Below are 13926 nucleotides of genomic sequence, written 5' to 3'. Positions count from 1 at the left end.
AGCACAGCACAGCACACAGGCAGTGAGGAGCACAGCTCAACGACATGGGGAGCTGCATCCAGTTGGTAAGTCTGTTGTGGTGGAAGGGGGGGGGGAAGAAAACAGGGGAGCAGATCAAGGCCCCTGGAGTAAGGGAAGGAGCGGGGCTGGGGTAGGTGCTGTCCTGCTAGGGCAGGATGGGGCACAGGACAAAGTTGGGGCTCATCTAGGGGGCATGGGGAAGGTGGCTCCCACCACTGCATACACCCTGGGAGGGCATGTGTACCTGTAGGTGTGCGTGAAGGGTGTGGGTGGACTGCAGCTGTGGTCTGGGTCTATACTACGCTCTTCCCAGCAGGGGGCTAGGCCAGGCTGCACTCAGGGCAGGGCAGGGCAAGGCTGGGCAGACTACAGCAAATTGAGGTGGCTGCAGCCACCCCTCCTCCCCCAACCCCATAGCCCCCTTCCCAGCATTGCCACCACTTGCCACAAGTACAGCCTGGCCCAAACCCCACCAGGAAGAGTCCAGTGACATTCCAGTTCTGCACAGATCTGGGGGATACATTGCTCCCCACACCTTCCTTGGGTGCACACAGCAGCAGGAGCTGCCTCCCCACTCCCAGACAAGCTGCAGCTCCATCCCATACCACACCCTGGCTAGGCAGCACCTACCCCAGCCCCAACCCCACTCCTCTCTCACCGCAGGGGCACTGTTCCCCCTCCTCGTCCACCACAGACTTACCAGCCAGACACTCCTCTTCGAGCTGCCAGGCTGTGTATTGGAAGTCAGATCTGTATTGACCAATATGCTTCCCCCAAATCTTTATTGGTGCCCCCCTAATTAATTCAGCTAGTTGACTGCATACAGTCAAAAAGCCCGAGGCTGAATAGATTTAATCTTCGCAGGTTAGTCTAAATTGCATACATTGAATTAATAAGAAAGTGAACAGCAGGGATCCAGGTTTTCTGTTCACCACAGAAAAAATAATGCAGTAAAACACAGATTCTTGCCTTTAAAAAAGGAGAAATGTGCAGGAAACAGCAGGTTTCCCTTTGCAAGCTGGCAGAGTTGCAGTCTGCAAGGGGCTGGGGAAGCAGGAGGAAGGCAGTCAGGCAGGGGGTACCATGTGCACATGCACAGGTATATATGCACATGGCTGCCAGGCAGCCTGGAGAGCAGCTCCCTAAAGGCAAGTCTGGCAGGGAAAGGAGGTTGACTGAGGTGCCCCATTGTGAGGGAGGGAGTTGGGCAGGGCTGGGACTGCTGCCCAGCCTAGACAGTGCATGGGTCTTAGGGCCCAGGGCCATGCATGGCTTCAGGGTCTAGGTGGGGAGTGGGACAGGGCTGCAAGCAACTTATCGGGGGGGTTAGAGGGAGCTGCCTCCCCATTCCTGCATGCACTCCTAGGAGGCATGGCAAGGCACATGCCCCCTAGATTTGTGCATGGGGCAAGGGCAGGTTACCTGCCATCCCCACTGTGCTGCCCTCCCCCTGGGGCCTTTGCAGCCCAGCAGGGCCCAGGGGCTGTGGGTGGGAAGTGAGGGGCTATAGCATGGGGAAGGCACTGGCATTTCAGGGCTACTCAGTACTACAAAGCAAGGAGGCAAGGGGGGGGTGGGGAGGGCTGTGAGAAATAGACACGTGTTCACCTGCAGCTGTCTGTCCCTAGGTGAGCAAAGGGGGCCAAGGACCTCTGATTTTCCATGATAAACGCCACCCCCCCCCATAAAGAAAAATACAAACAAAAACCACCGCCAAATGCCAAAGTTTATAGTCACTTAGAATTTCTTATGACTGGAAGCCTAGCAGTGCCTCAAACTGCTTATAATTATATCAATAAAACATTGTGTTCAATTGATATAAGGGCGTGCGCACCCCCCCCCCCCCATTTTTTAAACCAGAAAAACACCCTAGTAAATCTGAGCTATTTAAAAATAGAGAAAACCAGGATCCCTGGTGAACAGTCACACTTTTTATTCCAGAAATGCAGCCACATGCCTGTAGTGGCTCAGACCAGAAGCTTGGGGGGGGAGTACATTAGAGCATGCCTCCCTGCTCAGCTGGAGCAGACAAGTTGAGCCAAGGCCAGCCCCCACACTCCTACATTTGGGGGGGAGGTGCAAATCATCCTGGGATACTGGGGGACCAGGTTAGACTTGAATCTGAAGGGGATTGAGGACAGAAGTTTAATGAACCAATTTAACCTAAACCAGTCACATCCAATACTACATCCATGCAGGTTTAATATAAACTGGTTTTGGTCATTTTGATAGCCATTTATGTGCACTGAACTTCTGTTGCATTAGAAATTTGAACTACATTCCAATCCTCAGCTTGTGTGCAACTCCTGTCCCTAGATCATTCAGAACAAAGAGTTACATGCATGCTCCCAAGCAGCAGTTCCCCCTGATCTACAAAGAGCCAAGAAGTACTTTCTCATCCATAGCCTGAGCCAGGGGTGGGCAAAACGTGGCCTGCCAGGCCATTCTATCTGGCCTGGGGCCCCTAAAATATTTAGAAAATGAATACTTATCTGCCCCTGGCTGCCTGTCATGCAGCCCTTGACAACTTGTCAAAACTCAGTAAGCAGCCCTCTGCCTGAAGTAATTGCCCACCTCTGGCTTGAGCCAATATAAACCAGTTTAAAAGAAACTAAAGGGTTAACAATGTATTCCTTTAAAACGGGTGGCCAACCTGAGGCATGGGTACTCCATGTGGCATGGGCAGCCTGCGTGGAACACCACAGATCAAGGAGGGGACAGGGAATGTATTAAGGCAGAACAAGAGATCAGACAGAGCATGGTAGCAAGCAGAAAAGACTGGGCAAAGGAAGAAGATCAAAGCAGCAGCTGGAGAGAATGCAGAGCTAATTTGTGACCTGCCGGCTAAAAACGTTGGCCCCACTGTTGTAAGGTATAAGCTAGGGGTGCTCAACTTCCAGCTTGCAGGCAAGATCTGGCCCCAGATGCCCTGACATCCAACATGCAGGGAACCTTTAGGGAGCCCCCCCTGCCCCCCCATGTACCACATTCACTTGGTTCACAGGGCCAGAACTGAGCACCACTGCTACAGGCAACTGTTAGAATTGTAACAATATAAGCTATAACACTCAAGTTGTTACACCCCTTACATAAGCAGGTCTTACAGGGTGTATACAGAAATTGCTTTTCACCATTTAAAATGCTTTATTGCTGTGACTTAACTGATGTGCATGGCTTTACAACACTTTAAAACTAAGCATTGTTAAATGAGATGCTACTTTAAAAGGTGCTGTAGGTTGCTAAAGTGCTATAAAATACAGCACTTCAAAATTTAGTTTCTGTATTCTGGTCAAGTTTGTGGGCAGCGGAGAAGCCTTGGGAGGCTGTAGAGCACCCCCTGCCTCCTAGCCTGGTAAGTGCAGGGAGGCTCAGAGTCCCATCCCCAACACCTCAAACACTGCATGTCTGTCATGTTTAAGAACCTGTAACTGTATAGTGCTATCAAAAGTGCTCTAAATTACAGTGCTATAAAACATACACAGAGCATGTACACACCCACTAGCTCTGACACAGGGCATGGGACATGGCAGCAACAAGGGTAGCAGCAAGACTGGCAGTTAGGGAGATAAAGCTGCAACGGTGCCAACAGGCAAAACTGATGGAGTGACTGGAGCTGTATTAGCCAGCACCTTCCTGCTGCCAACCACCATGTTCAGTGGGCCCCAAGACCACCCCCACCCTCCCCATTAAACCCCACCCCTACAGGCAACTTCTGGTTGCCCATGGATGCAGCCCTCAAATCATGTTTGCACCCCCCGGTCTAGCAGAACCCAGAGACTTCACCAAGTTATATTCCCCGTCCTCCCAGTGATTAAGACTTGTGAACTAGACAGGAGTACATGCAACTACACAGCACCACTTGAGATGCTGCAGATGGTTTCCAGGAGTGCTGCTGTCTGATCAGCTGCACAGGATTGCTGCTAAGTGCCAGAGGATCAGAGAATCAACATCTTTTGAGATAAATTGCTCAGCTGATTTGTTGTAGTTTTTATCTTGAATTTGGCAACCTACCACAAGCTATGTAGGTTGTGAACCACCCTTGATATGAATGATGTGGGTTCAACTCTAACAGCCAGGGCAATGCCAGCTTGATGCATAAGCACAGTCCGCTGGCTACCTACTGTTCAGAGAACTCGTTAGAATAAAGGCATCTTGTTTTAGTTAAATGTGTTTTTTCAGTGTGCAAAGAGTTACATTATTACTGTATTGTTCCAGTTACAAGATGACCTTTATATTTTCAGGTGTAATTTTAGGAAAAGCAGCTCTTCTCCCCTGAACATAGATCAAGAAGTACAGATAGAAGTCTTAGACTACCAGTGCTTTTAAAAAACCCCAAAGGCATATTAAAATAACCAGGAAAAACCACAAAATTAAGATTTAAAAAAAACCAAAACAAAAACACAAAAACACAAAACACCCAACCCCTCCCCCTACAAAAAACAAAAAACCCAAACTTTCTAGGACTGGACTGAAAAGCATTAACTTCTTTGTGCATGCAGCAACAATAAAGGAAAAAAACAAACAAAAATACAGATCCAGAAGACAAACAAACCAGAGTAGTCAACACTTTAGGGACCCTGATTGTAGGCTGAATTCCCCCTCCCATGTTAACAAGTGCAAAATGACAGACATAGGGAAAAAGATAACCTGGCAGACATATATGATAGTGTGCTCTATATTAGCTGTTACTACTCGAGAAAGACTTTGGACTTATTGTGCCTGGTTCCCCAAAGCCATCAGCCCAATGTTCAGCATCAGTCAAAAAAGGAGATTAGGAATTATTTAGACCAGTGGTGCTCAACTTTCTGCCCCACAGACCAGATGAATGGATGCAGGACAGCCCCCCCTACCACACCAGGATCAGGTCCTGGGGGCCTGGCACCACCTGTCCTGGCCCTGCACACAGCAAATCAGGAGCCCCATCCAGGAGACATGGCAGCAGAATGGGCACAGCTCTCAGCTGCCCAGCCTTGAGGTAGTTCCTCATGACCTAGGCCCAGCACCCCATCATCAACCAAGTGCCAGCCCACATGTTACACTGCCAAACACTAGATAGCTTGTTTCATCATTTCTGCACAGAAGCTGAATCCAAGAGCATAATCTGTGTATTAGGATCTAGCTGAAGCAGCTTTCAGAGAGGAAGGTTTAGTATCCGACACTTTTAAGGATAAAAAAAAAAAAGAAGAGAACTTGTCCTGCTCAAAAATAGAAGCAACTAAAAGGTAGTAATACTAGTACATTTAAAATCAACCAGACTGAAAACACAAGCTCAATATGCCTGAACAGGCACCTACTGAAATTGATTGAAAGAAAGATTTCACTTGAGTAGAACAAAATGTACTAATGGGCATGTAACTTAATTAATGCAGAGCTGCGCATGTTTCCACATGTCCTCCATGGCATTCAAAAATTTAGTTCTAAACAAAGCTACTGTTTCAAATGTGGATGGTTTCATCCGGAGTGGACTGACTGAATACAGACCAATCCACAGCTGAAAACAAAGGCACAGCAAGGAAGTTGACTTTCAAGGTTTCCATGCTGTGCGGAACAGCCATACTTTAAACTAAGGAAGGGAAAAGCTTTTTAGGAACTAATAACTGAGTGTACACACACACACACACTTTTACGCAACTACCGTTAGGACTTAGATATGTTATACCGCAAGCCACAGTGAGGGCTCAAGCAGGAAGTCAGGTATCAGGATCTCTGGGACCAGCGTAGCCCAAAGCACTGATACACTCACCTCCCCACCCCCTGTGATCAGAGACCTAATAAAGGCCTTGCATCCAACACCTTGTCTCACTTCCAACTATACTGGTGGCAGGAACAACAAAAACACACCACCCAAAGAAACCCTTGCCACAAGCCTCCTTGTCCCTACCCGGTGGGGGAAGGGGGGAAACTCTCTCTTTTGGGAGAAGCCAACATAGGCATGCGGCTCTAACCAGCCTTGTGCCTTTTACTCCAAGAAGGCGATAAAGCCTTGTGGGGGCACAGAGAGAAGCAATTTTTGGAGACTTGGGCAGGGCACCCACAGCTGCTCTGCCTGCAGAAAGGTGTTTGCATCCAAAAGCTTGCAAAGAAGAATTTTCCCAACTATTACAGCTGGTCCAAGAAGAGATGCCAGATGCACCCAGAGAGTCTCGCCTGCTGCCTTCGGGAAGCTTGCTCCAGGCACTGAGAAGCAGCAGGGCTTCAAGTCACCAAACCGACCCCCGCACACTCAGGGGACAGCCCCGCCCGCACAGCCCGGCCCGGCCCCGCACTCACCTGCCCAGGCGCCCAGCCCCGGGCCCGGCGGCGCGCGGCGGTCCAGCACCCAGACACGGAGTCCGGACAGCAGGCTATAGCCGGCCCGCAGGGTGACGTAGGCGGCGCTCAGCGCCCCGACCCAGTAGAGGAGGCCGGCGGCGGGCAGCGAAGCCACGGTCGCCATGCTGCGGGGGTGGTGGCCACGCAGCGACTGAGGGCGGCTGGCCTCCCCGCCGACCTTTTCCCGGCAGCGCCGCTTCTCTATTGGCTGCGGTGCCCGCCCGTCAAGCCCACGCCTGCCTCCTATTGGGCGACGAGCGGGCACCCCGCCCCTGTCCCGCCTCGGAGCCGACCGGCTCACGCAGTCTCCTTTCTCATTGGAAGAACCGCGGCCACCGCACGCCCACGGCCTCGTGCCCCCATGTGCTTGGCCACACGCCTCTCCAGCCACTGGCTACCGTGCCTGGCAATCAGAAGGCATTCGTGCCAGGATTGGTGGAGCTGCCTGGGCGGGTAATTTGAGGGTCTCGTAGCAACAACTGGAGAACTGACTTCCTGGGTCCTTGACCCTTGTCTCCTAGTGCAAGGACTACCCGCTTACGCTGCTCCCCGGCGTGGTTCTTCCTGCGCCTTCGCAAGGGAAGGGGGCTACCGTAATTTCCGGCTTAAATGCGTGCATAGGCAGCAGCATAGATTCCCGTGCTCTTGTGACCTCACCTTCCCCCTTTAGTCAACCCAGGTCAGTCCGCAGCCTGCTCTTTAGCTGCCCTGATATAAAGGGTGTTTATCAAGTCCTTGTGTAACTAATAACTTTGCCTATACACATGCTAGAAGCAAACTGTTAATGGTGACTGAAAGCAAAATTCATTAAGTGTTTCAGCACAGCATAAGCTATGTATAGGCAAGGATCATAAATGTAATTCATGAAATCACTGGAAAATGTTTTCTACAAGTTAGAAAATTGGAATATATCACAAAAGATGGTGTTTATGTCAAAGTCTAGGAAGTTGAGGTGTGTTGTGTTAAAACTTAATGAATTATGCTTTCAGTTGCCGTTTACAGTTTGCTTCTATCGTGTGTACATCAAAAGTACACACAATATTAAAGTTTAAAGTTGCACAAGGACTTTATTTATTAAATACACTGTATTTAAGACACCCCTAATTCCCTCCAGGCCTCTGTTTTTGCTAGGCTCGTGACCAGCCCAAGCTCCTGGTGCTCCATTCACCCAGTGTGCCCCTCTCCACCCTGTTCCAGTTCGAATCCCTCCCCCTCAGCTACAGGTGATGGGAAAGGTGCCCCAGGTAGCCTCACTTCCCTCTGTCAGCCGGATATCTTGGCAGCAGCCCATAGGTTCCCAACCAGAGGAGAACCCCCAAACCAGGCCCAACCTGCCACGTGGCCCAGTGTATGTTCCAGCTGTCCAACATCCTCCTCTGAAGAGTGGAAATCATGAGGATTGCCAGCCGCTGATTTTCATCACTGCTTATGCTGAACGTGCGTGCATGTGCTTTCGCATCTGTGTATACACTTACAGAGGATCTTGGCAGCAGACCCCCTAATGAGAACAGGGGCCCCTCCCTTCTGAGTTGCACTACTCGTGGCAGAGAGATAGGAGCCAGTCTGTGTGGAAAGCCAAATGCCTACACAGGTGAGATTTGCAAGGCTGAATTTTGATACCTGTCATTGCAGAAAAACCACATAAAATCCCAACATCAGATGTTTATGCTGGATGCAACCTATGATCTTTTGTTAGATGACAGGGCATGAATTCCCTTTTCCATAGCTTGCCTAGCACCATTTTCTGGTGTTTCTCACCATATTCCATACCTGCTTACATTTTTTTTTCTTGAAAATTTGAGGCCTGCAGTATTTTTCTTTACTTCCTATCCTAAAAAGTGTTAGATGATGTAGCTGTGGCATTGCCATGCCTTAGCGATCAATGAGTGGCTATTGTTCATATAAAACTTCGAGGTGAGTAGCACAAAAGTGCAAATTGTATTACTGTTAGGGCGTAGTGTTATAGTGGTCAATCAGGCACTTGCTTGCCTTTAATGTTAATAAATTACAGAGAAGTTTCTATATCATATAGTTATTTCTCATATTTACTCTCTCTCCTCTGTATTACCTCCTACCCTCTCATTTTGATTTGTGTGTTCAATACTTTTTACTTGTAATTTTTCTTAAGATGGGTAACATTTTCTTTACTGTCCAGATCTAGGTTAACAATACCAAATGGTTGGATGATGGGGTCAAGGCAGCAATAGTTCCTGTAGTTTAAACTGATTTCTTTGGAGTTAGTTATAATGATTTTGTTATATTTCCTCCCTGCTTACACTTCTGCCCTCTGGACTATAAGCGCAGCAAAGCACACCACATCTTGAGGCCATTTGCCTCATGCAAACCTATAAAGATGGATCTTAGACTTCATAGTAGGATTGGGGAATGGGAAACAGGTCTCTGCCAAACACCTTTTCCTCTAATCCAGCCATGATTTCACTGATCCCAGTAACTTGTGCGCCATTCAAGTCTGCTCTCCAAACCCCAAGGTCACAACTTGTAGTCTTTCACTTTGGCCTTCTTCATTCTTATACTTATTGCTCTTTATTGACCAGAATGAGTCTGAAAATGATTATTCTAAGTTGGCTTCCTCTCTAGTTGGACTAGATTACCATGAGGTTTCTTTCAGCTCTGTGTTTTCAACCTTTCAACCCAAAGTTTTTACTGAACAGAGTATTCTCTGATGCTTTGTTACTCACAACCACTAAGGATAGAAAAGTATAGATGCTGAAGAACACTTCTACAGTAAGAGGTAGTTTTGGCAGCTAATTCTACAGCCTCAGAAATCAAAGAACTCATACAAGCTATACAATTTTGTCCTATATTGTAAGCACAATTTTTCCAACCAGAGTGTAAATCCTGAACAACATAATTAACTCTAAAGTGACATAAAGCATTCTATGATTCTATGATCAAGCTGCTTCCACACCACTTCCAGACCTGAGAGCTAGAAGTTAAAATTAGAACTTAACCCTAGTCTTCCATGTGGCAGTACAAGCAAATCTGATGCCCTGGGTCCACTTGAGAGATGTAGCTAGCTGTGTTAGTCTGATGTCAAGTAGAAAGAAGGGTAGATTCTCATCTTATAGACTAACCAAAGTGTGTGTGTGTGTGTAATGTAGCACAAGCTTTTGTGGGATAAAGCTCAACTCATCAGATGGTTCGCTAAGGATTTTATACTGGGCTCTGCTACTATTTTGTCTTGGTTTTGCTTCCCATCTGCCTTTAAATGCTCTCAGTAGGTAAACTGGTTCTATTAATAATGGATCCAAACCATCACCTGAAACTCATCCCACGCATTTTTGTTTCCTAAGAATGTTTTAGAAGCTGTCTTTCCTTTATGGTAGTGTAGGTTGTAGATGCAGGTGCGACTGATGTAATTTTTAGCCTCTTGGATTGTCTTCTGATCCAGCCTTCTGCTTTGACGAAGAAGAGATCAGCATATATTCAAGAGATGTAAATTTGTCAGCAGGGAGACCAGAACATAGGACTAGTTGTGTGAGAGGCACAGAGGGCTGATTCTTCATTGTAAGTTCAACTCACTACTTGTGAAATATAATAGCATGAATATGGAATGAATGGCTTTCCTAATTTAACCAAGTGATCCATTCCTGCCTGAAGCATGAAAATATCTACCTGTTATAATTTTTATACCTACTAATGCCAATGTATTCATATATTCCCAAATTCTCCTATACATTTGTACGTCTACATGTTGCCCTATGGTGATGTTACTATACCATGCTTTAGTACTTCCTTTTGAAAGTACTAAAGCATGATGCAGTAACTCCCCATACTGCGTCATACATGCAGCGGCATGGTTATTTTCAGCAGCTACTTCACCATAGCAGTGCACTGTAACGGGAGCATGCTGCTATGGTGAAGCAGCTGCTGGTCACGTGTAGACACTTGTGGACACTACGTTGCTATAGTAGGTCACTATGGCAGTGTAGCATCACGTGTAGTTAATGCGCTTTAGATGATGCATGTTAAATGTAATACCTCCATTGTGAGGTACTAGAAAAAGGTCCATTGGCCTATTTAAATGTGCATTAGCTAAACAGCACATTTTTTGTAACACTTTAGTGTGCATTAATATAGCCTGATAAGCTAATAAGCAGGCAGCAACTACTGAAGATAAGCTTCGTGTAGCTTTTATTCATACTATCAGGTGACCAGCATGGGCCAACAATAGAAAAAGTGCCAGGTTAAACAAAAATTCCAAAGTGCATTTTTATTCTACTCTTTCTTTTTAATACATTAGGAGCTCTTACATCAAGCTTTCATGATTGCTCACAAATTATCAGTCACTACAATTTGCTGCTTAATTAATATATTTAATAATGTTCCTACATAACTTTCTAGGTATTTACTCAGTTTTGGCTGTACTGTCCCATATGCTTTCCTTATCTAGTATGACACGTTATACTAATTCTGTCCATCCCAGGATGTTCTTGACCAGATTCCAAGTGCTTGGATGTGCTCTGGTACTTTCCACAGAACTTTAGACTTGCAGATTTCAACTCTTACTGCTCTTGGCATGTCTTATGCCCTATATATTCCACTCCTCCTCTTATTGCCCTTCATTGCTTAATGTACGCTTTGTTTGAAGCCAGTTCTATGTTTTTGTTGTTTTGAGAGTCTCCTCAACCAGCACCTTGACCATATTACACTTATGGCCCACACACCCATAAAAAACAGTGCCTCAGCCACAGGGAAAACCCATCATATATCCCTGGAGATGGAGTCTGGCTGGAGACCAGGACTTATGAGAGAGGATGGGGGGACAAAAAACTGCAACTTTTGTTAAGGACCATAGTGGCTCAGGTGAAAGAAGAGATTTGTTTCAGATCAGTATGAAAAGTTTTATTTTGTGGCGATCCAAAATGAAGCCTTCCAAAATTCATGACAGATATTCACCCAAAAAACCTATCCCCACAGAACATCTGAGGATCTAAATCCCATTTACAGAGAGGAGGTATTTTGTTTAGTTTTTTTACTAGATTTAATACTGGGCCATATCCCATAGTTCTTATTCATGGAATTAGTGGAATCAATTAAGCTTTGCCATTGGCTTCCATGGGAGCAGGATCAAGTCCTTGCTATGTTAAGCTCCCTGAGATCAATTTACTACCACTCTCTCTAGTTTCAACCTTTATCCCCACTCAGCTGTGGAGTTGGTAGCTTTGATAAGCTCTCTGATCTGAAGTCTGTTTAGCTTTGGAGCAATATTGCCAGACACCCTTCCTGACCCAAGCCACAGTTTTAAGGAGGGGCAAGGGGTGGCATGGAAGGGGAATAAGCCTCCTCTTGCATTAAAGGATTTCACTCACAAGGCAGCAAGATTTTGAATTAGAACCTTTCCTTATGTGTGTTACTATCCAAGGCTGAAGAGCTTCCTAAGGTCAAAATAACTTTTATCCAGGCCATAGGAGTGCAGTAATGAATCAAAGGTTCAGTTGTGTGGTACTCCATATAAATGAAAGATCATTCATATTTTAACATTAATTGTAAAAAGTATAATAAGCCCAAATGAAGTAAACTAAACCAGGCATTAATTTTTTCAAGTATAATTTTTTATTAATTTTAAGAAGGACAAAAACTTACATCTGCTACATTTCCTGTTATACCAGGCACATCACACTAATATACTTTCTTAATACAAATCAAATGACGTTATGGAAACCTGTATTCACAATCAAGAAGTATCAGTTAGATCTATAGCAAAATATAAGTGTGGTTGAATTCAACACCACATTGTAGCTTGGATTTCCTTTTCCTTCAAAGAAGCATATAAACTGGGTGTAATGCTGGTGATACAGTGCTTCATGGTTCCCTGGAACATTGCACTGTGAAATACTTGGCAGTGGGTAATTTGCTTGGACCAATATGACATGGATTTTCCTCTGCATGTGTTACTATTCAGCCTTGATTCTGATAGAATTGTATGCATTAATTTTTACATCATTTTTAACTGTTAACAGTATAAGTTTTGCCAATTTTCTGTACTAATATGCAGCATAAGTAGTTATTCAATAGAATGATTTAACTAACATATTTTCCCGTTTACATATCCCACCCTGAAAAGTGGCTCTACAGAGGATCAAACACTAGGATTTTCTTCCCTACCAAACCCCAAACTGCATATGATTAAGTTAATTTAGGCCACCATTTTTAGAACTGGAAATGTATGATAATTGGAAATGTATGTCCTAATCCTCCAGCTCTTGGGTAGACCAAAGTTTTAGGACAAAATCCAACTCCATTCATTCAGTGTCCTAGTGGTACTTAATCGTTATGTGATCCTGTTGCAGCCTGAGAAAAAATTATTTTTAAAGGCATCTTCATCTTAGTCTTAAGACATGGTCACAAAAAGCAATAAGAAGGAAAAGAACCCATCCAATTTTTGTATTAATGGTTTTTCAGGGACTTGTGTAGAGTGGAGTGAGATTGCACTGAGTGCCCCCTAACAGGTGGAGTAGGATCTGGCTCTTCATAAGGACTTAGATATTGGTTCATAATTGCAATACCAAGGGCAGCATTAGAGAATTGATCCTATTTTCTTTTTGTCACTGTTTCTTTCTGCTACCTTCCATTAAGACAAATAATAGCTTTATAAATTATATAGCTAGTACAAAGACCTGATTTGATTTAACGTGGAGAGTCTGTCTTTTCCATAAGAGTGTTTATATATGTGTATGAGAAGTGAAGAAACAACAGTGCTGTAATAAGACAGAAAATAATCCATCTTTAAAGCATTTTTTTACTACCTGACTTCTTATACAGCATGCTACTTTCCCATCTGTAGGAAAACAGGGGTGAGATTCTAGCATTGTTTTTCATTTGGTTACAATGGATGTCCAAATCATTACGTAAAAGTTGTGCTCACTGTTGTTGCACTGTTCAGGGATTTCCTTCTTATCTGAAATAGAAGTTGTCAAACTACAATTTGTAGGGAGCAGATACATAACCTAGAGCTGACTCCTGCTCATTGTGTTCATTTGCTTTTACAAGCCCTTCTTTGCAATGAAGAGCTTGGATGCAATATAAGCAGCTGGAAAGAGTAGGAAGAGCCAATCTAGCTGTTTGGAGTATTGCTTTAAGTTCAGCATAAAACAGGAGCAAAACTGTGGGACTGAAGCTAGTAGCAGGACTGGAGGAATGTGTACAAAAAATGTGAATCAGCTAGGTGGTCAGCTGTACAGGGAATGGGGAGGAAGGAAATCAGGCAAAGGACAGCACACTCAGAGAAGCAGGCAACTTACTATTCTCTGTTCAAGGACTCTTGTGGTTGATACCTTCTATTGGACCAACTACATGGTTGGAATAGACTTGGACAAGCTTTTGAATGTGAAGCGTTCTTCATCAGGTCTGAAGGAAGAAGCAGGCACAACAATGATTAAAAAAGGGTGGAGGGCTGTGAAACTGAAGAAGAGAAAAATTCCCAGGGGGACTGCTGTAGTTACCACAGGAATTTTCTGCAATAGCAAACAAGATCAAGGGAAGCCATCCATGAGTCCATCTCTTCTAGGTTGGCGGATCTCCTCCAGTGGGCTTTAAACTAGGCTCATCGGGGGAAGGGGAAGACAAGGG

General features: G+C 45.2%; 1 protein-coding gene across 2 annotated transcripts in view; it reads right to left on the bottom strand.

Annotated features, from left to right (window-relative positions):
• The window catches only part of HSD17B12 (hydroxysteroid 17-beta dehydrogenase 12), a 133883-nt gene extending 120068 nt beyond the window's left edge, over positions 1–13815 (bottom strand). The window contains exon 1 of one of the 2 annotated variants that reach the window (XM_019551604.1): positions 13599–13815. In XM_019551604.1, the coding sequence (XP_019407149.1) occupies position 13599 (1 nt within the window). In that variant the 5' untranslated portion in view covers positions 13600–13815. Of the gene's footprint in view, positions 1–6291; positions 6491–13598 lie in introns of those variants that run through there. The other variant, XM_019551603.1, reaches the window with a different exon arrangement.
• Positions 13816–13926: the final 111 nt, after the last annotated feature.

Source organism: Crocodylus porosus, unplaced genomic scaffold, assembly GCF_001723895.1.
Source record: "Crocodylus porosus isolate Cpor-Errol unplaced genomic scaffold, CroPor_comp1, whole genome shotgun sequence".
Taxonomy (NCBI): Eukaryota; Metazoa; Chordata; order Crocodylia; family Crocodylidae; genus Crocodylus; species Crocodylus porosus.
This window is presented reverse-complemented; position numbering and strand designations above follow the sequence as displayed.